This window comes from Takifugu flavidus, chromosome 21 (assembly GCF_003711565.1).
Source record: "Takifugu flavidus isolate HTHZ2018 chromosome 21, ASM371156v2, whole genome shotgun sequence".
Classification (NCBI taxonomy): domain Eukaryota; kingdom Metazoa; phylum Chordata; class Actinopteri; order Tetraodontiformes; family Tetraodontidae; genus Takifugu; species Takifugu flavidus.
The window spans coordinates 290,261-316,099 of NC_079540.1; the positions used below are offsets into that span (position 1 = coordinate 290,261).

The 25,839-nt window shown below is 41.0% G+C and overlaps 3 protein-coding genes across 3 annotated transcripts in view; 1 reads left to right on the forward strand and 2 right to left on the reverse strand.

Annotated features, from left to right (window-relative positions):
* Positions 1–4,171: 4,171 nt before the first annotated feature.
* LOC130518053 (growth/differentiation factor 6-B-like) lies at positions 4,172–7,904 on the reverse strand. Its single transcript, XM_057020372.1, has 2 exons — positions 6,559–7,904; positions 4,172–5,572 (listed from the first exon to the last, which is right to left on the reverse strand). The coding sequence occupies exons 1-2, from the start codon at positions 6,884–6,886 to the stop codon at positions 4,701–4,703; spliced, it is 1,200 nt and encodes a 399-aa protein (XP_056876352.1). The 5' UTR covers positions 6,887–7,904; the 3' UTR covers positions 4,172–4,700.
* A 194-nt stretch (positions 7,905–8,098) lies between these two features.
* Positions 8,099–14,670, reverse strand: LOC130518054 (fibrocystin-L-like). Its single transcript, XM_057020373.1, has 7 exons — positions 14,595–14,670; positions 9,660–9,776; positions 9,401–9,566; positions 9,026–9,258; positions 8,653–8,817; positions 8,423–8,580; positions 8,099–8,287 (listed from the first exon to the last, which is right to left on the reverse strand). The coding sequence occupies exons 1-7, from the start codon at positions 14,653–14,655 to the stop codon at positions 8,114–8,116; spliced, it is 1,074 nt and encodes a 357-aa protein (XP_056876353.1). The 5' UTR covers positions 14,656–14,670; the 3' UTR covers positions 8,099–8,113.
* A 211-nt stretch (positions 14,671–14,881) lies between these two features.
* Positions 14,882–25,839, forward strand: part of LOC130518055 (fibrocystin-L-like) — a 33,767-nt gene continuing 22,809 nt past the window's right edge. Inside the window, exons 1-29 of the mRNA XM_057020374.1 lie at positions 14,882–15,031; positions 15,593–15,688; positions 16,167–16,236; positions 16,498–16,614; positions 16,826–16,946; positions 17,058–17,135; positions 17,206–17,350; positions 17,425–17,524; positions 17,607–17,664; positions 17,748–17,841; positions 18,877–18,930; positions 19,024–19,097; positions 19,174–19,216; positions 19,399–19,469; positions 19,560–19,670; positions 20,156–20,248; positions 20,817–21,082; positions 21,157–21,248; positions 21,360–21,519; positions 21,881–22,016; positions 22,112–22,255; positions 22,839–22,993; positions 23,074–23,184; positions 23,268–23,405; positions 23,530–23,654; positions 23,738–23,901; positions 24,073–24,242; positions 24,822–24,954; positions 25,423–25,577. Of these exons, the coding sequence (XP_056876354.1) occupies positions 16,531–16,614; positions 16,826–16,946; positions 17,058–17,135; positions 17,206–17,350; positions 17,425–17,524; positions 17,607–17,664; positions 17,748–17,841; positions 18,877–18,930; positions 19,024–19,097; positions 19,174–19,216; positions 19,399–19,469; positions 19,560–19,670; positions 20,156–20,248; positions 20,817–21,082; positions 21,157–21,248; positions 21,360–21,519; positions 21,881–22,016; positions 22,112–22,255; positions 22,839–22,993; positions 23,074–23,184; positions 23,268–23,405; positions 23,530–23,654; positions 23,738–23,901; positions 24,073–24,242; positions 24,822–24,954; positions 25,423–25,577 (3,075 nt within the window). The 5' untranslated portion in view covers positions 14,882–15,031; positions 15,593–15,688; positions 16,167–16,236; positions 16,498–16,530. The remainder of the gene's footprint in view (positions 15,032–15,592; positions 15,689–16,166; positions 16,237–16,497; positions 16,615–16,825; positions 16,947–17,057; positions 17,136–17,205; positions 17,351–17,424; positions 17,525–17,606; positions 17,665–17,747; positions 17,842–18,876; positions 18,931–19,023; positions 19,098–19,173; positions 19,217–19,398; positions 19,470–19,559; positions 19,671–20,155; positions 20,249–20,816; positions 21,083–21,156; positions 21,249–21,359; positions 21,520–21,880; positions 22,017–22,111; positions 22,256–22,838; positions 22,994–23,073; positions 23,185–23,267; positions 23,406–23,529; positions 23,655–23,737; positions 23,902–24,072; positions 24,243–24,821; positions 24,955–25,422; positions 25,578–25,839) is intronic.

Genomic DNA, 25,839 nt, shown 5'->3' on the forward strand with positions numbered 1-25,839 from the left:
TTTTAATTTGCAGTGAGCTCACTCTGGAAATATAACAGTAATTGGGCATGCTGAAGCAGACGGAACTCAATCGATCACTTTTTAATATGGTGCTGATGGGCCCTTCATATTCTAGTGTTTCTGCCCTCTAAAATCCACAAAGCTAATGCAGCTGCAGGAACATGCTGGCAAAGATTCAAGATTAACATTTTTTGAATATGACTCAGGCTTTTCAATGTGCTTGAACTAATGCAGTATTTATTTCTGTTATAAAAACGGAATCTCGACATTTATACTAAAATGCCATAAATCCAAACACATAAAAAACATTTGAAGTGAGTTTTATGTAAAAGGATTAGAGCATGAAAAACGTGCATTTTGATTTATTTTTCAGAATTGTGAAACAAGTCCAGGGAGGAAGGTGTGATTCTGCATGCAATTCTGATTCTCCAAGCTCAAATTCACTGACCTTCATTGTTTGTGGAAATGAATCCTGTTCCTCAGTGTCTTGACACTCAAATCTGTGGATATCAACCTGTCCATTATGGTAACCCATTGTTGTGGGACCAAAGTTGCACTCAACATATGTGTCAGATGTTAGAGAGGCTTGAAATATTATGAGAGAGCCTTCTGCTGCAACCATCCTCCAGCAGGACCAGTGTGGTGGTGGACCAGGCATGATCTGATCCCTTTGGAGGTCCACAGAGACTCAGACTCAATGTCTGCTGGTGCAGGAGATCCTGGGTTCCTTTTGGTGTCTAGGTCAAGGTCTCCTCTCCTCTCCTCCTCTCCTCTCCTCTCTCCTCTCCTCTCCTCTCTCTCTCCTCTCCTCTCCTCTCCTCTCCTCTCCTCTCCTCTCCTCTCCTCTCCTCTCTGAATCTAGTACTTGGTGGCTTAATGTTCTTACATTATTTTATGTGCAACAATTTAGATGTGACCAAATAAGATTTTGAAATAGAATATGAAACACACACACACACACACACACACACACACACACACACATTCTTGTACCTCTTGTGAGGACCTTCATTAATGTAATACATTACCCATGTCTATACGTTAACTGTACCCATTCCTACTCACCCCCTGACCCTAACCCTGAATATAACTCTGACTTTAACCCTGACCCTAACCCTGACTATTACCCTGACTATAACCCTGACCCTAACCCTGACTATAATCCTGAACCTAACCCTGACTATAATCCTGACTATTACCCAGACTTTAACCCTGACCCTAACCCTGACTATAACCCTGACTATAACCCTTACCCTAACCCTGACTATAACCTTGACTATAATCCTGACTATTACCCTGACTATAACCCTGACCCTAACCCTGACTATAATCCTGACTATTACCCAGACTATAATCCTGACTATTACCCTGACTATAACCCTGACTATAACCCTGACTATAACCCTGACGATAACCTTGACTATAACCCTGACTATAACCCTGATATTAACCCTGACCATAGCCCTGAGTATAACCCTGACTATAACCCACAAAATAACCCTGACTATAACCCTGACCACATGTTAACCCTCAAACAGTTCTCTAACATTCTGAGAAACAACCAAAATGTCTTCACTCCCCAAAAATATTGTCACTTTGGCTGTAGAATGCATATTGGTCATAGCAAGTACAGGAATACACACTCACAAACAATATCATATCTGACAAGATCGCTAAAAAAGGAATCTGTTTTGTGAAGTAGTTTGAAAACATATTCTTTTAGACAATGAGGAAATGTACAACTGGATTTCAATAATATAGAGGTCAACACGTAAATACAAATTGATCTGGGTGATTGCAGCACTCTTAATTAAACAATATCGTATCAACCAATAGTTGATATTTAAACTAAAATTTGCTAATAGCTAAAACAGATCACTGGGACTTGTTAAAGCTGAATTTTTGGATTTGGTCCTTCTCTTTCTCATCCTCTTGACTAAACACTCCTCCCTAATAGCAAGTGTTGAATCTTGCGTTCGATTTACACCCGCTTTTGTTGTCCCTGCAAATATTTTGTCTACATCTCACAGCAAATCTGCCACAGAGAGACACAGCACAGAAACGCCTCCCTGGGCTGTTTTAGAGGGTCTGCATTCCTATCTTTTGTCCCGTTCATTGCAGCTGCTTCCAAATGCCCCTTTTTTATATCTCACCTTGTTGTTTTGGGAGTAACAGTGAAGGCATTACATGCATTCCTTCCCCAGGCTCCCTCCTCCCTCCCCTCCTTGAGTGCCAGGACAGTTTTCCGAGGAGGGGGAGCATTTATGTTGTTTAATGTCTGCCGCTCATGAAGACAAAGGCCCACTTGACCTTTGACCCGGCAATAGAAAAAAAGGCAGCCATAATCTGATGCTGAGATCCTCTGCTGCCATTGTCCCAGATCCAAGGGACCCTGTTTGACTCGAGACAGGGGATGGGGGGTGAGCCATTACATCTCCACACTAATTTGTTTGTCATATATTGCCCCCCTGCCTTCGTCTCCCTCCTCGTCCTCCACAGCCCACCCAGAAAAGATGGTGCTCTTTCCATGTCTGCTGACCCCATTTTCACCCTGCAGGCCGTCAAACCATCCTGCTCACCTTAAATATTCCAGTATCAAGTACGGCGCTTTTTTTGCCAGGCAACGGGATAGTTCACTGTCAGATCTGTAGCAGGTTAATGTGGCACCTTCAGAGTTGTATTCTCTTTACCTCTTGGGCCCATTTGTAATATGTGAGCAATTTTCATGACCGTGCTCCAGGGGCCACAACTGAAGGAGTCAGACATGTCAGAATTTTAACCAAAGTACTTTATTAAATTAAATAAATCCAATAGACTGAAAATAATTTGGGCAGTTAGTAAAGTCAGTGGGGATGCCCATGGAGAAGCCAGAGTCGATGCTTGGGGTCCTGAGTCACTTCAACTGATGGCCTACAGGAGACTCACAAAACAAAACAAGCAAGCAAACAAGTAAAGGCGCATGATAGAGTGTTGACGACTTGATAGAGCATCGGTATCTTCTTATATCCCAACAATGCAATTGTCCAAACAAGTCCACCTCATCAACTGGTGGCGAGTCAGACCAAAGTGAAGCATTCCTCCCTTTAAGCTGCAGCATTTCACTGCAGCATTGACATTAGCGCCATGAGCTATCGTATGGAAGCGTTGCACAGAGCGTTTCCTCAGCTTTCAGCGGATACAATTCAAAGTAGAGGCTAAAACACTTTAGGTTGGTGTGTGACAACAGACATGATGGCCAATTATTACACTGGAAGTACAAAAAGCAAGATGTGACAAAACAATTCAAATTAAATGTCAAACCAGAAAGAGTTTAGTAAAATATATATAAACACTGTGAGATAATATTGAGTCCTCCACTCTCTTACTGAAGGTCAGCAAAGATTAGAACATACATATATAATATAATAAAATTAAATGCACTACCAGTATTCTTACACATGGTTCACCAATATTGTCTCTGAATTCTCTTATTTATCTATGCAAAATTAAAACCGAGTGTTCTAATGGTGTATTTTACAGTTTGTGACAGGAACTCAGCCATCATGTTTCATGACAACATAACATCACCCGTGTGTGTAGACTTTAACCTGAACATCCAGATGTGTGACTCAGGGAATCTGAAAGCATTCACTGAACAAATATGCACAACAAAAAAGGAATACTGACCCGTGGAACATTATTTCTGTATCAAATATTTACGTGCGGCAACAAATGTCAGTGCATCGCAGACATGGTTCTTTAGGAAAAACAAAATGCTCATATTTTGTGAAACAGTGCTTATATGTGTGTTAATGGGTCTAACGTGAAAAGATCCAAAAGTCCTTTTTGATCTCGCTGCTGGTCATATTTTACAAGAGCATAATTACATATATTGTAAACATTGGGAATAAGTTGTGAGGGAATAGTATTAATAAAAAAACAAAAACAATTTTCCCTTAAATAGCAAGAGTAAGGCACACAAATACAGATTGACACTTGATATAAATTACATCAAAATTACAATTAACATGAGTTTTCTCTATATATTTAATGTTTATGTGTAGATTTACATGTATATGATATGCATACATGCAGTTTACAGGATGAATATTTATCATCCTGACTATATGTTACGCAGCTGAAGATGAGGGTTATGATACATTATCTTTCAAATAAAATAATACAGCAAGTCTGAGAGTTCTGAATTTATTTTAATGGAAATTATCACAGTACTCTGCTTCTTTTGAACAATGTAACATGCAAAGTAATTAGTGACTTGTTAAGTACTGTATTTTATTAAATAATTCTAATGGAGTAAAAAAACACAGCGGCAGAAAGATGAGATTGTTTCATTCTATCAGTTGTTCTGTTGCCTTAGAAAACAATTTTTTTTCCTAAAAAACAGTTTCATATTTTTGGATATTTGATTTATTTTCTTTAATCTTCTGAAATGGAATCCTGCAGAAAAAAAATCAATCAATACATGGGGTAATTTAGATAATCTACACACACACACACACACACACACACACACACACACACACACACACACACACACGCACTGTAGACTTTTCAACAGTTTATCAGTGGATATTATTTAGTATTGAAAGAGAACCAACAGAAAGTTTGAGGTATTAAACATGACCTTGTTGAACGGATCATGAAGGCTTGTCAAATAAAGTGAGCAGACTTGTTTAATCCAGCTACTCCTCTCTTTACAACTACCTGCAGCCGCACGACTCCACCACCATGTCCTCATACTGTTTATAGACAACATTGTTGCCAGAGTCGATGTAGAGGATGCTGATGGGGCTGAGTTTGGACGGTGCGCAGCAGCTGGGTGGCATGTTGCTTGGATTCATTGAGTTCATCAGAGTCTGGATGATGGCGTGGTTGGTTGGCTCTAGGTGGGAGCGTAGGGGGAAGTCGCACACTCCCTCGCAGTGGTACGCTTCATAATCCAGCGGGGCGATAATCCAGTCATCCCAGCCTAAATCACGGAAGTTTACATGCAGTGGCTTCTTGCTGCACCTGAATTTGGACTTCCTGCCATGCCTCTTCCCGTGGCGGGACTTGGACATGGCGGTCCTCCTCCTCCTCCTTTCTTTGGCTTTTCTGTCTAGGCCCAGCATCAACCTCCCCTCCCTCCTTTCACCGAAGAGGGTCTGCCTCTTCTTGGACCTAGTAAAGACCACTAAGATGGCCTTCTTCTGCCGCGGCCTGCCATGCCTGTGCAAACCCAGGAGGTGTAGGTCAATCTCCTGCTCAGGGTTGTCCATTATGGCCCGAAGCTCCACACAGAAGTGTGTCCCCTGGTCCAGGCGCTGCTGCTCTTTGAAGATTTCCCACACATCCAACACCTCCCACTTGGGCCCATGGGAGTTCTGCAAGTCCAGAGTCTTAGAGTCCAGCAGCTGGTTGTTGTGGCAGGAAAGGATTTGGATGTCGACAGGCTCTGTTTCTGAGATCCTGAAATTCCCAGACACTTTGGTGTATATCCTGAGCTCCGCTCCCAGCACTTCTGCTTTTTTGGAAAGCGTTGAGACGTCAAACAGATATTGTTGTCTCCTCAGAGGGGAAAGTGGGAGGTCATCTGTGGAAAGCATTAAAATAGAAGGGTCAGAATCATTCTCACGGAGATGATGTGCATACCACAGAAATGTGGAATCTGATTGGAAAAAACGCTCCTAAATGAATCTGGGGACAAGAGCAGGGTTGTACATGTAGTAGAATTAACTGGGTCATGATAAGCACCCGTTGATGGATCTTCTCTCACTTCACACTGGTAGAGTTGAAACCACTAGTATTCCTATTACATAGTAATTATTCCTCATAAACTTACATGACAATTTTTGAACATTTTAAAAAAGAATGTGTGTAATATTTCCCGTTTATTTAGATGTTGGCTCTCTTGCAGTCTTTCTCCTTTTCATCCTTTGCTCTTCAGCCAGAGCATCACATCCTTAGGGTACAACTTGCACAACAATCCAACAGTGGAATACTGCACCAGAAATATTACAGTTAGAGTTACCTGAAAGATTCACAAGCAGAAGAAGCAAAACTAAAAGAAAAAGAAGAGGTACTTATACAAGTAGCCACACACGTGGTTTACATTAATCTTCACATCAGCATGCTCCCTGAATTGGTTCAACTACATCATGGTTTTAAATCATCCCTAGTTATTCACTAATTCATTAAATATATAAAGACTTTGGTTCTTTACAAATAGGACTAAATTAATCAGTATTCATTTTGTACAGCGTAATCTATAGGATAAAGTGTGGAAAAGGAAAAGGAAACGTGTCAAACATGGTTGAGATCATGTTTTGACTTTAACATGTCCGGCTGATTTTTACCGAGGAAATTCATAATTTGGTGATAGGCTTCACACTTTATGGCTACAAACGATTCTCATTTCCTTGATTTCCTGTTTGATTTCTATGCTTTCTCCTTGAACTGTAAGTAAAGATCCCGTTTTTAGGTTATTTTTCTATTTTTAAATTCATGCACATGCTCCAAGACATTCAGGATATTAAATGCGTATGTTTGTGTGCGCGCGCGTGTTGCGGCTCTACGCACCTTGTCCACTGTCCACAAAACTTGCAATAGTATTTGCAGCTTTAGAAGAGCGGAAGAAGCTGGCGTTCAGTCCCAGCCTCTCTGCGGCGGAAAAGGTTTTATAAATAGACAGCATGTAGTCGTGAGGCTCAACCAAGTCTTGACTGTGTCTGTCACGCAATGGCAGCGCGTAAAACTCTTTGAAATGCTTCGAAGTGTTTGGTTCATCTAAAATCCTGCTGCTCTTTGGAGGCGGGGAATGAACAACGAGAGCGCGCAAACAGTGAGTTTCCCAGATTAACAGCAGAGCCCCGCAGTGGAAAATCAAGTGATAAAAATCCATGCTCATCCAAGCCGGAGCCCGTGGAGGTGGCGGAGACCACGGGCAGAGCTCAACTCCTCAGCATCCGCTGCGCAGCAAGTGGCCGCTCCGCCGAGTGCGCACCACTCCAGGCGGTGCGACCGTTTAAAACGATCACGCCCACCCAGTGGTGTTTAAGACTAATGGGGGCGCAAAGCAAAACTTTCCAAAAGAGTTCTTCCCCAGCTCGTTGTCACCTCGTTTTGGGGGCCGCAATTGGGAAAGGATGTGACTGCTTCCAGTCTTTTAAAAAAGACTCACACGATCCTGACGGTGTCTAAGTAAAACATCTCCTCTTTTCCATTTGTCACTATTTCATTTTATTTCGTTTCTTTTTTCTTATTCTTAAATGCTCTAAGACCAGTTCTGTGATTCCGACAGGATGTGTCATTAATCACGGTGTTTCTCGCCCCCTAGTGTGGCGCAACCATACGCGCAGAGAGATGCAGCAAATAAGGCGTTTAGCCAATCAGATTCATCCAGTACCATGGACAGAGACATTCTGGGGCCCAACAGCTGCGGGGGCCAATGTCCTTAAAATGAAAGATGACCAGGGCCACATAAACAAACAAAAAAACAATAAACAAAGGGACACACAAACAAAAACAGTCCTTTGTTTCTTTGAAAACTCTGAGTTGTGAGATGTGTGTTTCTGGTCACAATTTTCAATAAGATTTTGAAGAAATCTTTGGGGGGCAGTTTGGGAATGTAAACACACATGGTCTGTATATGACCTTCAAAGGCTTGACAAAGAAAAATGAATTTATTGAACAAAGAACATGTCCATCACCTCAGGCATTTAAGTCAACCCTATTGCATCACTTCCTGAAGTGAAAGGTTAAGATATATATTTAAACTATATCAATTTCTGAAAATAGTAAGGAAACATTCTGTATTTTGTTTACATTTGTAGACAAAAACAATCAAAACTCTTAGATCTGTTTAAAGTGTACAAGGTTTGATGAGAAAGAATGAAAGGAAAACTGAAATTAAAAAAAACCTGACTGAGAATTTCAGAGATTGCAGCCTGTCCCAGATTATCAGACTTTTTAGGAAGGTGAAGTCCTCCTCATCGAAGATGGAACACATTTTGATTGATTTTGATTATTTAAAAAAAGTCTTTTTAGTCTCATCCATAAGCTGCAACTAAACGTCTCTCCATAATTTAATTCAAGATGCAATTAGCTCTAACAGAGTTAAAACTACAAAGGGATATTAAGCAAACTCAAGCTTTGAGTGTTCAGCATTAGTACCTGGGTGAGTTGGCTTTTTCAGGATGTAGTCAGTGTTGTCAGCATTCCACTCTGCATTAGTTGGAGCCACCAGGACATTGTCAGCGTAAACATCCAAACGTTGAGGTTTGGAGTAGAATACACTCACCAAGACGCTCTGCAGAAAAACATACACACAAATTTAAAAAGAAATGGCCTCACTGTGATTTTTATGGCTGTGATTGTGCTGTTAAAACACAGAAACCAAAGTGACATTGAGAGCAAAGCTGCACTCTTCAGTTTGCACACTGACCTCAGCTGGATCAGCATTGAGCATCATGAGGCGAAGTTTCTGCGGGCTGATGCTGCTGAAAAAGATGTCAAAAGAATGGTTGGTGGCGATGATGCTGTGGAAGAGAGACACTCTCTTTTGGCAGGTGTAGCCTGCACACCACCCGTGATCCTGAGGACCTAAGCACAGCGAGACACATTGAGCACACAACCACTTCATCATGCCCACTATTTCTACAAAAAACCTCCTACCGTTGATCAGATCCACAAAGCCGTCTCCTAAAACAGCAACAGGAGACAAACGTCTGGTCTCCGTGTCAGCATCAAGACTCTCGATCACAAGCATCCTGTAATCCAACCCAGTACACTTGTATCCCTGCCAGGTCCTCATGTACTCACAGTCTTTCCTGATCACACCTGAACACAAATGAGAAAACAACACAATATAAAAAAACACAATAATCACAAGAAATAACACAAAATAGAATCAAACCTAAGAGCAGAAATAAGACAAAAAAAAAACAGTAATGCTCCAAATGCATATATTTTCTGGATGGATGATCTGAAAGAACATTCTAACCATGTTCACTTGATTAATGACTATGATCACTAGATGGACGTCTACCTTTGTGAGGGGCGATCTGCTCCACTGGGATGCTGCTGCCATTTGGGAAACTGAGCATGACTTTGGGTATGCGATAATCGCCGAGCCCCCTTCTAGGATCGCCATCCCATTCATACTCAGACTGGGAAATCACAGACCCCACAGTCCCCAAGATTGAGCCATCCAAATCCTTCAACGTGGTCTTTTTCTTTGCATCGCAGTCCATGTCCACACAGTCAGATGGATTGACTTTGCTGTTATGTAATTTGAATATAGCATCAAGTCAGATGGACACACTTGATTAAATCAGACATTGAGGAGAGAAAAGTTTCTGATACTAATTTTACAACATGTACATTCCTTCATTCAATCCTGAGATCTCTTTGCAACACTGACCTGATATCAGGTCTGTGGATGAAGACTTTAGCCTCGTCTGTGCTGTCAACCACTGTTATCCCTGAAGTGTGGATGGGGTGCTGCAGATCCTCATTGATCGGGTTGGTGATGAACATGAAGTTGGTCTCACTGGAGCAGACATTTCTGAAGCCAACAAAGACTGTATCTGCAGTGAGGATGCAAGCGTTTGAGATCAGTGATACATCACCATGCAGAATTCAAAGCCAAGAACTCAAGAATGCTCCAAGAGTAAACTCACTCTGGACTGTCATCAGTCCTTTGATGGCATTGTAGTTCATGTTTAAATGATGCACCTTTACAGGTGCAGTGTTGTGTCCAGATGCAAAGTTTGGCCAGCAGATCCCAGACCTGCCACCTGTCATGGAGTGAAGAATCTTTTCAGTTTAGTTAGCTGAAACTCTCATTTGCTTACTAATGTGCACAATAAACGCTAAACTGTGGAGCAAATCTGTCCATTTCATGGAAGCGCTGTGTGGAGAGTTTAAACGGTACCGTTTAGAGGCCGCGGTGCTCGGTGGCCTTCACTGTTTAAATTTTAAACAGTGAAGGCCACCGACGTTCTGCTGGACCTCAGTGCTGCTTTTGATATGGTCGATCACAGCATCCTGTTACAGAGACTGGAACATGTGATTGGCATTAAAGGGACAGCACTAGACTGGTTTAGATCATATTTATCTGATAGATACCAGTTTGCTCATGTCCATGGTGTTCCCTCCTCATACAGTAGGGTTAGCCATGGAGTTCCTCAAGGTTCTGTACTTGGACCAATCCTTTTCACCTTGTACATGCTTCCCTTAGGGAACATTATTTAGCAGCATGGAAGAAACTTTTATTGTTATGTTGATGACACTCAGCCATGAGAGGCCATGCTAATGCTAATGATTGGTTGAATCCGCGGACTCTACTGAGAAGACAGGAAGTGACACAATACGTTACAGGGTTCGTTGGTGCACTGTGCACGTTGTGTGTTGGATTCACTTTATTTAAAATTGAATACTAGGGAAATTCTATTGACTCAATAACAACAAGGAGAAATAATTCATATTAAACAAATACAGGACTCCGCCGATTCAACTGATTAGCATGGCCTCACCGTCTGTTTCACCCGGTGTCTCACTCTGTTTCTGGAGGCGAGACTTAGCGAGCTTGAGACACGGTTCCGCAGCTTGGAGTTGTCTGGAGTTGCATCAGGTAGCCTGGACTATTGTAATTCTTTATTATCAGGGTGTCCAAACTCCTCTTTAAGAAGCCTCCAGCTGATCCAAAATGCTGCAGCCAGAGTTCTGACAGGTATTGACAAAAGAGACATAACTCCTGTAATGGCGTCTCTTCATTGGCTGCCCATTACATTTAGAATAATTTTTAAGATTCTTCTGACCTACAAGGTCCTCAGAGGCCTAGCTCCATCCTACCTGAAGGAGCTAGTGATACCTTATCATTCCAATAGACCGCTCCGTTCTTAGAATTCTGGTTTACTTGTCGTCCCCAGAGTTTCTAGGAGTAGAATGGGGGGCCGAGCATTTAGCTACCAGGCCCCCCTGCTATGGAACCACTCCCTGTCCAGGTACGGGAGGCTGACTCCATCTCTACTTTTAAGATCAGACTTAAAACCTACCTCTTTGAAAAAGCTTCTTGTCACTAATTCTGTAGTTCCAGTTATTATCATAGACAGACAAATTATCATTCTTAGGGGGTCGTCTAATCGTTAGGTCACATCTTAGCTATGCTGCTATAGGCCAAGGCTGCCAGGGTCCAGAAACATGATCACCTGACAGGCCTCTGTCACCCCACTGGGTCATGGTTTCCTCTCCTCTCCTCTCCTCTCTCTCTCCTCCTCTCTCTCTCTCCTCTCCTCTCCTCTCCTCTCCTCTCCTCTCCTCTCCTCTCCTCTCCTCATCAAGTAGACTAGTGATGCTGTTTCTTGTGTAGTTTTTCTGCTTTTCCCCCCTTCTGTATTCATTTACAGGTATCGCCCCTCTCCTCTCCCTCTCCCTCCCCTCTCGTCTACTCTCCTCTCCTCCCCTCTCTCCTCCCCTCTCTTCTCTCCCTCTCCTTCTCTCTCTCCTCTCCTCTCTCTCCTCTCCTCTCCTCTCCTCTCCTCTCCTCTCCTCTCTCTCTACCCAGCCCCCCCATCAGCAGGAGGGTCCCCCTACATGAGCCATGTCCTGCTCAAGGTTTCTTCCTGTTAAAGGGGAGTTTTTCCTTGCCACTGTTGCTTGTCTGGGGTCAGGCCCTGGGATTCTGGAAAGCGCCTTGAAACAATTTTGATTGTAAAAGACGCTATATAAATAAAGATTGATTGATTGATTGATTGATTGATTGATTGATTGATTGATTGATTGATTGATTGATTGATTGATTGATTGATTGATTGTTCTGAGCATAATCCTAAATGTAAAAGTGATCAAAGAATGATCAGACAGGAGTGGGTTCAGAGGGAACACTGACACATTTTCTACCTCAACACCATAAGTCAGAACTAGATCTAGGGTGTGGTTGAAGTTATGAGTTGGTTGGTTTATCTGCTGGAGGAAACCAACTGACTCAAGTAATGAAATGAAGCCATTTCTAAAGCTGTCATTTACAACGTCTACATGGATATTAAAGTCTCCAATGACAATGACTTTGGCCGTTCTAAGGACCAAGTCAGATAAGAAATCAGAGAACTCAGACAGGAACTCTGAATGTGGCCCAGCAGGGGGCCGATATACAACTACAAACAGAAGTGGCTTTTCTGTCCTCCGGTTCAGATGGGTGATGCCAAGAGTCAGGCTTTCAAATGAACTGGAGCTATATTTTGGTCTAGGATTTATTAATAACTTGGAGTGATAGATTGCTGCCACTCCCCCTCCTCGACCAGTAACACGAGGAACATGATAATTAAGATGGGTAGGAGGAGTAGATTCATTTAAGCTAACATACTCCTCCTGAAGCCAGGTCTCAGTAAGACAAAATAAATCAATGTGATGATCCGCTATCAGGTCGTCTACTAACAGGGATTTACACAAAAGGGATCTAATATTTAACAGTCCACACTTAATTGTGATATTAGTTTCTCCAACTTGTGCTTTGGTATTAATTTAAATAAGATTATGGTGATTGACCGCTCCCCTGCTCTGTGCTTGGTGAACTTTTAACCGTGGAACAGAGATTATCTGATCAATCATATTTAAAAACAAATATTTTAAATCTTTCAGTCAAATCTGAAGACCAGCTCTTTTTGTAGCCCCTCTCTGATATAGCCACATGAATCTAAATCTTAATGTAAATATATACCCTTCTTGGCTATACAATAATAATCATCGTCATCGTCATCGTCATCATCACCATCACGTGTTGCACGTTGTTTTACCACCAGGGGGCATAAGTCAACATTTATACAGTAATCAACTGTTTTACATTTTCTTAAAATACAAATAATTCTGAGTCAGAGATGAACATGAAAATTCTCTTTAATGAAAATGAGGTAGAGGACTAGCTCAACCTCATTTTCATTTACAGAGGAGAACGACAGCAAAAATGAGTTATGGCCTCAACATTGAGTGAGGTCAGCCTGTCATTAATTCCAATGAATCTCTGACGAACCCATGCAGCCATGCTGATAGTGGCAAACATGTATTGCCAAAAGTTTGATGTGCTCATGCTACTTGCATGTTCGGTTTGCTTTTAGGTCAATGGGGGGGTCAGAAACCTGCAGATCAACACGTGCAACATGAACTCATCAGACGGCAGAGAACTAAACTGGTCAGTGGAATGCACGGAACTTTTGCGGGCAGGTGCTCAGTGAAAAATAAGAGCACGTGGAACTGCCTAATTATAGCATAGATTTAAAAAAGACAAAACATAAAACACAACAAAGAACAAACAAGACAGGCACATGTTAAATGTAACTGCATATTTATTTATGTCAGTTTGTTAATAAAATTGCTCGACCCTCCAATTTGACTATGTCACTGATCAGGCAATCACACTGTTTTATTTATGCACACAAGCAAGTTTGTAACAAGATGGTTGCAAAATACGAAAAAATTGTATGGGACAGACGATTGCAAGGTACAGCTTAGCAAATGAGCCTTCGGGGAAAACACTGCAGCTGATTCATTAATGTGTTTACCTGGCTGGTACACTACTATTTACTCAATTAAGCCAAAGGAGACAGCGGCTGGCTTAGGGCAGTTGTTTACAGGCAGGAAATGAAGGGCAGAAAAAGCTCTGGAGACGGCCGAGTTAGGACTGAGGAAGAAGGCACTGGTGGGGTCAATAGCCTGGGGGCAAGTAGAAATGGTCTACTTTGTGGCAACCAGGGTGGACAAGACCAATGACAAAGACCAACATGGGAGAGGAAGTGCTGGCAGGTACAGAGGAATGGATCAGGATGGTGGGAATGGAGCAACAAGGAGCTTGAACTAAAGGCTTTTTATGACAACTGCAACTTAAGATGCAGAGACAGACACAAGGTGGCCATGGACCCAGGGGGCAGATCTGTGGGCAAATGCTGCTGGGACACAGGTCAGGGCCTGATCAACCCTGGTCGGGTGATGTTGAAAGACCCAAACACTCAATGACCCAGGTCACATTGCTGATCATGTATCCCAGTGCATCCGCAAGATGTATTTTTCACATACACCCCATTTAAAGGACCAAATAGGGGGGTTTGTAATGGGGCATTTAAGGCAGAACACTGAACGTTCTGAACAGTCAGACAAAATATCGCACCCTTTCACATCAAACCTACAGAACAAAATTAAACTGCATTTCTGCACTGACGTGATTCTAAATTAGCATATTTCAGAAACTTCTTGACATTCCTCTCATAACTGAATAAATGATTAATGGGGAGGAGTTATGGGGTGAGGTTTCAGGCTCAACAGAAACAGCAGAATTAAAAGCTGTCTGAATTCCAACAACAAAAAACCTGGAATTATTAAACTAATCAGATTTTTGCAATTTTCTGCACCATGAGTGATTTTACTTCTTTACTTTATGTCCTATTCTCTTCTGTTTGACAGCTATTGCAAACAACACTGAGCTTCTTTCATCACCAAAACAGCCTTTTTTCAGCTAAGAAAAGAAACACAGAAACAAACTGAACATCTAGCATAATGGCGCTCCTAATACAAAAATGGACAGTGAGGTAGGATGTAAAAATCATAGATCATTTTAGATCCTTTACCTGGCCAAAGAATGGCTGAAGGAGTGATGAAAAAACAAAGCAAAGCATGCTTCTCTGCCATCAGGGCATATGTTCTTTTTTGCAGGGTCAAAAGTGTAAACTTTGTTTTGGTGTAAAAAACAACACGAGCGATGTTGGTTTAGTCTGACAGCAAGAGTGAGGAAAGGATGACAGAACAGAACCATCTTTATCTACTTCCTCTAGATGTTCCAGAGCTGTTCCACCCAGAAGTGCTTCTGACACAAGATATCAGGCATGCACCACCTCCCTGTGCCAGTAACTGATAAAACTTCAGCCAGCTAAAGCTTTATCTACTGTTGCAGAGGTGGTCATAGTTACTCCAGGCTGAACGGGGTTTAAGGTTCAGGGTAGTTGGAATGTTCTTGTCCAACAGGCCGGGATGAGGCACGATATACATTAAAAGTTATTTCCTACAGGTATGAATTATGCTGTTTTTAGGATATTACCCGGTACATTTCTTTATTATGGCGGACAGAATGGGGTTGTTTTTTTTTCAATTTCCTTGCTTTTTTGGTACCTGAATACTCACAATATTTGGTAGAGTTGCTTAATTTAAACAAGCTTTTCACAATAACAACTAGAAGTTTGTCCCAGAACTGATGTAAAACTTTGCTGGAGGCTGGAACCTTATAGTCGTAATGGCAATACCTTTATTTTATTGTCATTAAACTGAAAGTTTAAATACTGTAACTTTAATAACTTAGAAACAAATGCAAATGATTTGTAGTTCTTCAAGCCCTTTGTTTTGATGTACTAAATCTCTGCTTTGTTGTGTCGCTACTCTGGATTTAACAAAACAGCTGCAAAAATTTCATTTGATTGTTTTTTTTTACTGATGTTTCTGCCTCTGTTTGTCTGATTGACATTCATGTTCCAGATTCACCTATCAGTATTTCCTTCCAGTATTTCAGGGAATCTTTAAATAATCACTATTTCTGGAAGGGAAATTATGTCATTCTTTCCTCTTTTCTTTTCAGGGGGCTGAAGAAATCAGTGTGTCACCAAAAACAACAGACAAGACAGTGCATGTGACGACTAGTGAAGTGTTTAACAATATCCCATATTAGACAGCAGTAAGTGTTTCACAACACAATTTGATGACTAAAGGCTTTACACGTCTGCGAGATGGTACTTTAAAGCCACCCATGCATATGTTAATAGTATTAACAGTAAACAGCATATCATAAAAGCTATAGAGAAATAACTGCAATAATTTCTATCAGTAATAATGATAATAATATGTTGTATGTAATGAGTGCAATTAAGGCATCTATGTTTATGTTTTAATAAGCTTTAGTACGTGTATTCGTTTTAGAGAAGTGAAAGTTCTAAATAAAGTAAACCTGACAAATCTAGATTAACGATTTACTCATCACCACCATCTGACCCAGTTTAGCTGAGATCTGGTTTAATTTAAGCAATACTGTTGCATCGCTTAAGAATATTAGGGGAGATTGCTGTAACAAGTGTTTATGCAATACAGGATTTTAGCATTTAAATTTAACTTACATTACCTTACAAAGACTTTTCTTGTACAACAAAACAACACAGGTCCACAGGCATTTAGGTGAAACCATATTACCTGGGGGCCTCTCTGAAAAGATGATTATAGGTGGCGCTGGTGAGCTATTTTTGTTTTAATTCATCCATTTTTGTGAATTTTTGAGAAATTTTAGCCCCCTAAAAAAGCAATTCACTTCAAGGAAGAATCATTAAAAAATAAAATAAATAATAAATGAAAATAATTATATATATATATATGAATACAGTTGCTTTGTGAATCTGAGTGGTAAATAAATGGAAACTGAGCCAGACTACTGATATTTATCATGGATGTTGCGTAAGAGCATGAGCTAATGTCTCCACCCCTCTCCTCCCCCAGCTGCAGGTGAGGGGTGGAACATTGAGAGTTCATATGTGTGTTGTGTGTCCTCCCACTGTCACACACAGTCTATTCCGACCACATCTCAACACTAATCTTCATGCTGAAAGAAAACAGGTGGGTTGAACCTCTTCTGAAAAAGGTGGCATTTTATTTTATTTCATTTTATTGGGGAGGGGTTCTTTTAAGGTTAAGCTACATTTGTGCAATAATTAAACCACTTTGTACTTTTATGTCATTTAGTCATTGTATTGAATTCGACTTCTGCTGGTTACTGTAACGTTAAAGTTGCCCGTTTGTACTCTGATGTGTCACCACTGTGTGGAAGGCTGACATCCTAGAGAAGAACAGCCGATCCAGACGTGGGAAAATGAGGGGAACATCCTGGCTGGAGCCATGGTGGAGCTCACTGGTCCTCTTCCTCCTCCTCCTCCTCACACTCTGCTGCAGTAAGAAAAAGACCAAAAGTTTAAATGGGTTGGACAGAACTGCCCTATAGCCCAGCCTGACCGTTGCTATGTTTGTGTATAATTTTAGTCCAATATTCGCTTTTATTTCAGGTGCTCAGAAGGTTAATTACATATGGCCTCGCACAGGAAGCATCAACGGAGGAACACATGTCACCATTGTGGGAAGCGGTGAGTCACTGAACTCTAGCCTTCTCAGAAGTGTGGCACCCTCAATTGAACACATATTTTTATCCTATAGGTTTTGCACAGGAGAGACAGTTCCAGTTGAATCCTACAGATGATAATTTTGGCAACCGTGTGATGTTTGTGTCAAGCACCCTGTCGTTCCCCTGTGATGTGGAGAGAGACTCCACGCACGGTGGCCAGATCTTGTGTTACACCAGGTAGACCCGCTAGCCAAAAATGGGTTGATTCTTAGAGGGTATGGAAGGGGAATCATTTATTTTGTTCCCTGCAGAGCCATGCCAGCAGATCTCTATGGCCTCCATGTCGCTGTGGATGGTGTTCCGACTAACGTGTGCGGTGGAAATCATTTTCATTATTACTGCAGGTTTTCCGTAAGTTTGTTCTTAATGTTAACAGTTTACACCATAAAAATGCACTATTTCTCTCTCCTTACCTAACTGTAACTCTCCTCAGAGTGTCAATTACCGCACACCAACGATCCACACTGTGAGTCCGATCACTGGCCCCCCAGGTATGGCTGCCCATCTCGGCTAAATTTAGCTTTGTTGCAATGTTGCTTGAAGCCACCACTAAGTCCATTTTAATAAACTGCAGGCACCGTGTTCACAATTCGTGGAAGGATCTACACTGATGTGTATGGGAGCAACACTAAGCTGAGCTCTAATGGACGGGATGCCAGATTTCTAAGGTATTCATTTAATATGGGGGAGGAGGGCAGCTCATTCTGTTGGGGACAAGAGAAGTGGAAGGTTCTCAATTCGAACCCCAGTGTGGAAAAAACCTGCCCTTGAGCAAGGTACCGAACCCACAATTGCCATGAACTGGCAACTCTTAAACCTGAACCTTCAGCAGATCTGTCTAGGGTTTCAGTTCATTACTTATTATTAACATTTGTTTCCCTATTTATTAGGCGTCTGTGGTTTTGTATCATATTTCTGAAAGAATGTTGTGTTAATTTAAACACGTGTTTGCGCCACACTGTTACTTTCCATCATTTCTATTCTTGGAAAGTGGTCTTAAAAACCATCAGAGTGTTTTAAGGTCTTTCCAGGTCATCTTAAATCTGGCTTTAGTGAGAATGCTCAGTCTTTTAGTTCATTTGTCCTTCAGACAGATTATGTTATGACTAGAAACGCAAGGACATAATCCCAAAATGCAGAGAGGAAACGAAACTCAAAGTCAAAAATTTACAAACAGTATTTACAAAATTTACAAGGGCTCAAAAAGGACTCGAATGAGCCGCAGTGAATAGTGCTCTTCGATAGAGGTGACGTCGAAACCTCAGAAGAAGAGAAAACACGAGAGCTAATTTAAACCAGAACAGCAGCATTACAAAGTCAGAGCACACTCAGCTCCCAACAACAAGGACGGAACACTTTAACACCAACGGCTGCAGTTGGCTGTTGTTGGCTGCTTAAAACGCCTCCCAATGATGCTGATCAGCGGCAGGTGTGGAAGCAGCGCGAGTCAGGAAACAGGTCACCAGCGCCCCCTAGGGGAAGCACACAGCAACAAAACACAGGAGCATGTCAGATTACGCATAATTCACAGTTTCTTCCATAACTAGTTTAATGTTTGCAGCCAGACTCCTGTAATAGATATTTAAATTACATTCAGTCAGATCTGGACATTCTATGAAGTCTCCAAGATGACATATAATATTGCATATCTTCTGATTAAATTAGAGCTATTTCATGTAAAATCTCAAATGTCCTGATTTCAGATCCTACATCGGAGGGATGCCATGTGAACTGCTCAAACCACAGTCAGATGAGCTGTAAGTACAATGTAAATTTGCAAGAATGACTTTGTTTTTTCATTGTGTGACACTGTTTAACTCATTGGTATAATGGTACAAACGTTTCCGCAGGTACCAGCTACAGCTGGACAATGAAAACTCTGTCTGGGGATACATGAGTTGCAAAATGACGGGGACATATGTTGGTAAGCTGGTTTTGTAAAATCTTCCATCTAAATATCAGAAACTGTTCCTGAGAATGTTTTTTGTTGTCTCCTACAGGGCATCACAACTTGTCTTATATTCTCGACAATGACTATGGAAGGTACGGAATAGTTACATTAACCTTTCTTTTGCATAAAAAAAAACAAAACACTGAGAATGATAGACATAAAGCATACAATTAGGAAGTGCTAATAAAAAATAAGCATATTTTTTGTCGACCCTACAGTCAATATAACAATTAGTGTAATGATGTCTGTATAAAAAAAATCTTTACATTTTTAGGAGTTTACCAGACAAGAAATTATTCAGGGTTTGGGGTTTGGGAAAGCTCTCGATGACCCAGACTTATGCAGGTATGTTAGACGCAAAGATGTCTGTTCACCAGAATGCTTGCACTTTCTTTGAGGAATTGTTTAATCGAACACTCAAATGTTTGTGCCCAGAGGTGACTGGAGTCTCCCCATCCCAGGGTAGCACCATGGGTGGAACCCTGTTGACCATCCACGGGCGCTTTTTTGACCAGACCAATCAGCCAGCGCGCGTTCTCGTCGGAGGTAATCCAAGTTTGCAGACGTTGGCAGTGTCGTGACAACTTTGACAACAGACAATAGCTGTGTTTTGGAAAACCGATGCCGTGCGTCTCCACGAAACGTGACACATCGCTTGTGTCCAAAGATGTGGTGATAATCCTTTTCACAGAACTAAGTACCACATGTCAGACACAACAGACCGTGACAAAAGGCTTGGCTCTATTTTTGATACTCTGAGTTCAGGTTTTCAAATGCACTTTTTAAACCTGCTTCAGGTTAAAATAATAACAATATCATCTCATCATTGAGCTGTTTTAAAGCTGGAGTGATGGAACTATTTTAACTGAGGAGTGGTTCTGATAGGAATTTTCATCACTGGACAAAAGACATGGGTTGTTTAGAGTCTTCAGGGAAGTCACTCGTAAAACATTTACAGTTCAGTAACTTGGTGGGAAAATTAGGTTTGCATTTGTTTTGGACTTATATCTTCTTTCATTCACCGTCTTCAGGTTTGCCTTGTAAAATCCAGAGTGTATCTGATGACAGAATAACATGCGAGACTGCCAAACCGGATAGAACCAGAAATATGACAATCTACCCAGGTGACAACGCTTTTCTTCTGTCCTTTTGTCTTTTGCTGTGACCTAACCGTCCTGTCTTTTTCCGTCCTGTCACATCATTTTGTGCACTGTCATTATCTCAAGAATGCAGCATTCACATCAGACGTGTCAATCTTGGGAGAATGTTTGGCATCGCCTTGTCACGAGACGATGCGATCTGCGACAATTTGTCAAGGCTTTGGTGCTTCAATGTGCCGTGAACTGTAGCATGATAACAGTAACGTAATGTAAGAAAAGGCCACATGTCTACAGGTTGAAACAAATCTGAGCATCAATCAGTTTCAATTTCTAAAAAGAGCATGTGAGCTATTTGGAAGTAGTTAAAGTTCATGCTTTTAAACAACTCATAGTTTAATGTTAAAATGCTGCAAAAAATCTTCAAAATGACCAGATTAAGGAATTAAAACACAAATGCAAATTGACATTGAATTTGCTTTCTCATTTGATTCCTCAGAAGGTTTAAAAAACAGCCTTTTTTCCTGAAACAGACCCTCAGTGACTAATTGATTCCTGCCATAATCCTGATCCACTGTTATGTATTTGAACTCAGGTGGAAGAGGCTTGAAGCTGGAGGTGTGGAATGACACCAGATCGTACCAGCTGGCTGACATTTTTACCTTTAATGAAAGCCGACCAGGCTATTCATCTGAATGGACCGACACTTTGCCAAAAATATTTCCATTTGATTCACACTATTTTAGCAGTAGAAGCAGAGGCTTCTTTGTCCCTCCAGAGAATGGAAACTACATGCTTTATATCCAGTGCGATGACCGATGTGAGCTCTATCTCAGTAACTCCAGTCGCCCCGAGGATAAGGTCAGTTTCCGTCGAATGCAAGAAAATGGAATGATGGTTGATGCACATGCTTCTAACACATTTTACAATTTCAGGTGAAAATTGCCTACCAGGCGCGTTATACCTCCAATATTTTTGCAATGCCATCACAAAGGTCTGAGTTAATGGCTCTAAAGGGAGGAAAATAGTAAGTTTAAGATTATTACTTTGAAGAATGATGTGGAATTAAGGTCATTTGTGTTTCCAGAAACCCCTCAAGTTTGTTCTTTAAAGTCATTTTTTAAAATTCTTTTTTGAGCTACTACCTGGAGATTCTCCATCAGGAGTTTGTGGGTGCAGCGTCCGTCAACGTCGCCTTGTTCCGTGAGAAGAGCTCCTTCACGGAAGCCCAGACTGATGATGCTGTCAATGAAGTTCAGAACATAATTGCCGAATACGATGTGTTTGATGATGAATACGTAAGTTGCTGCTAACTTTTTAGACATGCTTCATTACATGTGTATTTTGTTGACACCACACCTTCATGGAGATGTGTTTGAAGACATTTTAGTGTATTGGAGCATGGTGTGTTTCTGTGTTCCCTAGGTGGAGATAACTGCCTCTATATGCACAAGAATTCAATTTTATTTATACAGGGTCTCTTAAGATCAGGTATATGACAGATACCCTGAGCCTGACCCCAGAACAAACGATTTAAAATGTAACACATGTAACAACTCAAATTATATTGTGTTGGCAGAAGGCAGTAACAGCAAATAATGTACATTCTTGCCTGCTGAATATATGACATCTACTTCGCTCACTGTCATCTTTACCCAGGTGATAACCTTTACATCTTGGCCCAACAACACTGTAATAGTCAGAGAGGTTCAGACCGTTACTGTTCAAAGCAACTGTTCCAGCCAGCTATGCAGCAGTACCTTCTACACCCTCGGATATGAAGCTGCAATGACTGGTAATCTGTTTACTGTAAATGAATATATGAGATGTGCTTTCATCCGCCGCAATTGCAGTAAAACCATCATATTTATTCAAAATCTGTACATTTAGGTCCAATTCCAGTCGGCGCCTCAGCAGCTGTGGTGGAGGCAGCGTTGAACGACCTTTGGTCGATTCAACCTGACACGGTCCAGGTCACAAAAGAGGAAGACAGTCAAGGATCTCACTACACGGTCACATTCAGTTCTGACAGAGGTACAAAGGGTGTCTCCACTTGTTACTTTTCAAAGAGAAACCTCAGTGAGGAATCAAAGAGGAATTTCTTTTTTTTTGCCCTTTATGGGCTCTAACTTGTGCAACTATCATACTTAGTTTGAGCAAAGTCTACAATTGGCTTTGGTTTAAAATACTTTACATGTCGGAGCTTCGTCTCTAATTGTTGTGAAGGCAGGATGTTTGGTCAGTGATGATCCTCTGTACATTGCTGGCTTTGTGAGTCTTGTCATCAGGCGTCGCAGAGATCGACCAGATTAGAGAAGCAGTGTCTAACATTGTCATGCACGCTGCAAAAATGTTGCTGCGAATATTACAGCGCACAGCAGTTTTTTTGTCGTATTTAAACAATGTGCAGTGGGAAAAAATAGAAAGACATGGGAAAACCAAGGAAAGAATGTCTCTAAAATGTATTATTTTATGTAGTAAAAACAAAAATTGATGGTATTAAGGGTAAATCAACACCATCAACTATAAACCATCCTATTAGGAGAATTCAAATAGGATCTGTATTTAATGTGTAGATGCCTTTTTAATATAATATATATTAATCTTTTAATTGCAGGTGATTTCAAGCCTCTGAAATCTGAAGTGTTTAGTTCTGGCACCAGGGTCACTGTTTCTGAGGTTACCAAGGGTAGAGGCAACCTAGCGACCTTCACTTTGCTGTGGGCTGGGGTTCCGACGAAGCCCATCGCCTTCAATGCAACAGAGGCCGAGGTTTGTTGTCCTCACAGGCCAGATATGAACTATTTGAGACCGAGTGTGTTTGGGTTTTATTTTGAATTCCTTGTAAATAGGTGCAGATGGCTCTGGAAGATATGATGAAAGGCGAGTGCCCCAGTGAGGTCCTTAGTGAGGAAGGGACACAAGTGGCATATTACAACGATATGGAAGAAAACACTTCCCAGGTAAGTGGAATTCAAGCTGTCCTGAAATGTTGAAACATCGGACAATGACATAAAGCTTTTGGAAATGTCTTTATTCTTGCAAGTTTACCAACGGTAGGACGGGAACAGCAGTGAAGAACTGCAGTTTCTGTGGACAATGGTCACTGATGAATGCCGAGGTTCTTTACACCAAAGAATTTGGAAACAGTTATGGCGAAATTTCCCTGGACGCACATCCTACGGTAAAACCCACAGCCTCCCTCTTTTGTCATGGCTAATGAAAAATAAGCAAGGATGTGTGAACATATCTTTCACAACACACAGTTATGTCATTTTTATGAATGTGTTTCCAATCCTTTTTTGTAGCTTTGCTTTGCTTACAAAGGAATGTTGAGAGATGAAGTGGGACTGAAATTCAGATACTTGAACAGTCAAGGCATAGCCAGTGAGGCGACGGCAAAGATCAACACACTGTTCACAAAGGGCAATAAGTAAGAAAAATTTAAAACATTTGGAAAGTGACTGCAAAACTCTGAACTAAACTGCCACATATTAATTGTTTATGCATAAATAGGTGGAGTTACAAGTGCATGGACATGCTAGGTTCACTGCAGGCGGAACACATCGGAAGCGCATACAACCTGCAAGAGATTTATCTGTACAAGGATGATTCTGAGTCAGATTTTTACGTAGATGTCATTTACATTGGCCAGAATCCCACCACATACGATGTCAATGGTATGCAATGTGATCATTTCAGTTTACAGCTGTGTTTTAGCCTCAAAAGGAATCATATTATATTATATTATTTGTTCTATATTGTGACGTTTGAGCAGCTTAATTAAATTTGTTTTTTTTCCTAATGTGAAACAGCCAAACTGTTCAAACCTAAATTTTGTCTCATTCCAGCTGTTGTACAGAAGAGAAGACCGCCACCCTTCGAGAGCGCTGGTCATTACTTTGAGGAGTTCAGTGTCAGTAAATCCATGTGGAATGATTCTCAGATTTCCTACCAGATTAAAGCCATCCCAGCAGACTGTGCTTCCGGTTTCCCGCTGCTGGAACTTGGCTTCATGCAGGTAGGACATAAGAACATACATATCTCCTCTTTCTTGTGCTTTAATCAGGTGAAGTGTTTTGTAAGACCACATGTGCAACATGCTGATTTCATTTCTTTTAAAGACCAAGGCGGCTGATGATGCCTACAGTTGTGTTGAGTTCAAAACACCCTGCCTGGTTATTCTACTAAAACGTAACAGTGACTAATGGTTGCATAAAAACGGAATACATATGGTTCTCGGCCAATGGCTTCCTTATATTTGTTTTGTAAAATCAACACAAATACCTTGTTAAAACTGGGTACAAATAAAAGTTCTTCTGAAGTCATTTCTGACAGCTTATAGTACCATTTGACAGCAAGATTTCACAGATTTAGCGCAATGATTTCTAAAGAAAATTACTCAGTTGTCAACTGATTCAGTTTTAAATGAAGTGATTATAATTAATTTCTTTATGATTACAAGGGAGAAACCCAGTATTCTTCAATACTGTAGTTGTAAAGCTTAACCTGGAACTACCACTAAAGGCAGTTTTCTTTAGTGATTTATCAGGTTGTTAATGAAATAATGAAAGTTGTTTATTTTCCATTTACATTTTAGATGCTTAATAATAGTGATGATATGGCTGAGTACATGGAAGGAGCGACCACTGTCAATATCACACGCCTGCACAGGGCCACCCCTCCTCTGCAGGGAACCTTTGATGTGGAGATTTTTGGAGGTCAAGCCCAAGGTAGTTACAACATAAATACTATGGCCTTATTACTATAATAAATTTTAATCATCCTGGAATGATGCACATTATTTCACTTGAAAGGTTTAACTTATTCCAGTTTGACATCTAACTTAATTCTCAGTATTACCACTGTAGAACTACAGCCAATTAAAATGATGAGAACATTGATTTGTGATTAAACTTCCAAAAGGAGAAGCTGATATGATTACTGAAACTCACAGGAAACAGATCATTGGTTAAAAAAATAAATAAATCAAAAAATAAAAAGATTAAATTCTACAGTAAAGAAATGATATGGGGTTTGATTTATTTACATTTAATGTTATAATTACAACACTGAATGTTGAACGGTGAATTCCAGTCCCTTGTGTTGGATCATATGCATATCTGTAGGGCTCCGATAGACAATAAAGAGGTGGTTTCTGTCAGAGGAAGGGGTCTGACCCAACCTTCTCTTCTTCTCAGGGCTGTCTGTGGACATAGATGAGAATGACCTGAAGTACGCTCTTGAGGGAATTGAGGGGATGGGCCAGCTCAATGTCCAGTGGCAGGGAACCTGCCGCTCACCCAAATGGAGAGTTGAATGGCTCACAAACCCTGGAGACCAGCCTCTGATCCAGGTCAGAATACTCTTCTCATCATCAGAGTGACAGTACCACCGAGTGACAGATCATGCTGTGTAATATGTACTGATATTGAAAGTATAGTTTTTCTCTTCCTCTCTTATGGATTTTCCTGTTTCCGGTAGAAAAAGTAGAAAAAGTCACGAATGTTGTGGATTTCACACAAGAAATGGATGAATTACCAAGTTATAACTTTGAAAGCCTGAATGGTGATGAGGCAAAGTTAGTTTTAGGAAGGATCACAAACGAGGTCAGCAAC

Excerpts from the sequence above, each read along its gene's own strand:
- LOC130518054 (XM_057020373.1), bottom strand. The coding sequence starts at position 14,655 with ATGGCAGAGAAGCATGCTTTGCTTTGTTTTTTCATCACTCCTTCAGCC. Across the intron at positions 9,567-9,659 it reads AGGACTGATGACAGTCCAGA|ATACAGTCTTTGTTGGCTTC; the intron begins GTGAGTTTACTC and ends TCCTCACTGCAG. Across the intron at positions 8,581-8,652 it reads CTTTGTGGATCTGATCAACG|GTCCTCAGGATCACGGGTGG; the intron begins GTAGGAGGTTTT and ends CGCTGTGCTTAG.
- LOC130518053 (XM_057020372.1), bottom strand. The coding sequence starts at position 6,886 with ATGAGCATGGATTTTTATCACTTGATTTTCCACTGCGGGGCTCTGCTG. Across the intron at positions 5,573-6,558 it reads TTTTGTGGACAGTGGACAAG|ATGACCTCCCACTTTCCCCT; the intron begins GTGCGTAGAGCC and ends TGCTTTCCACAG.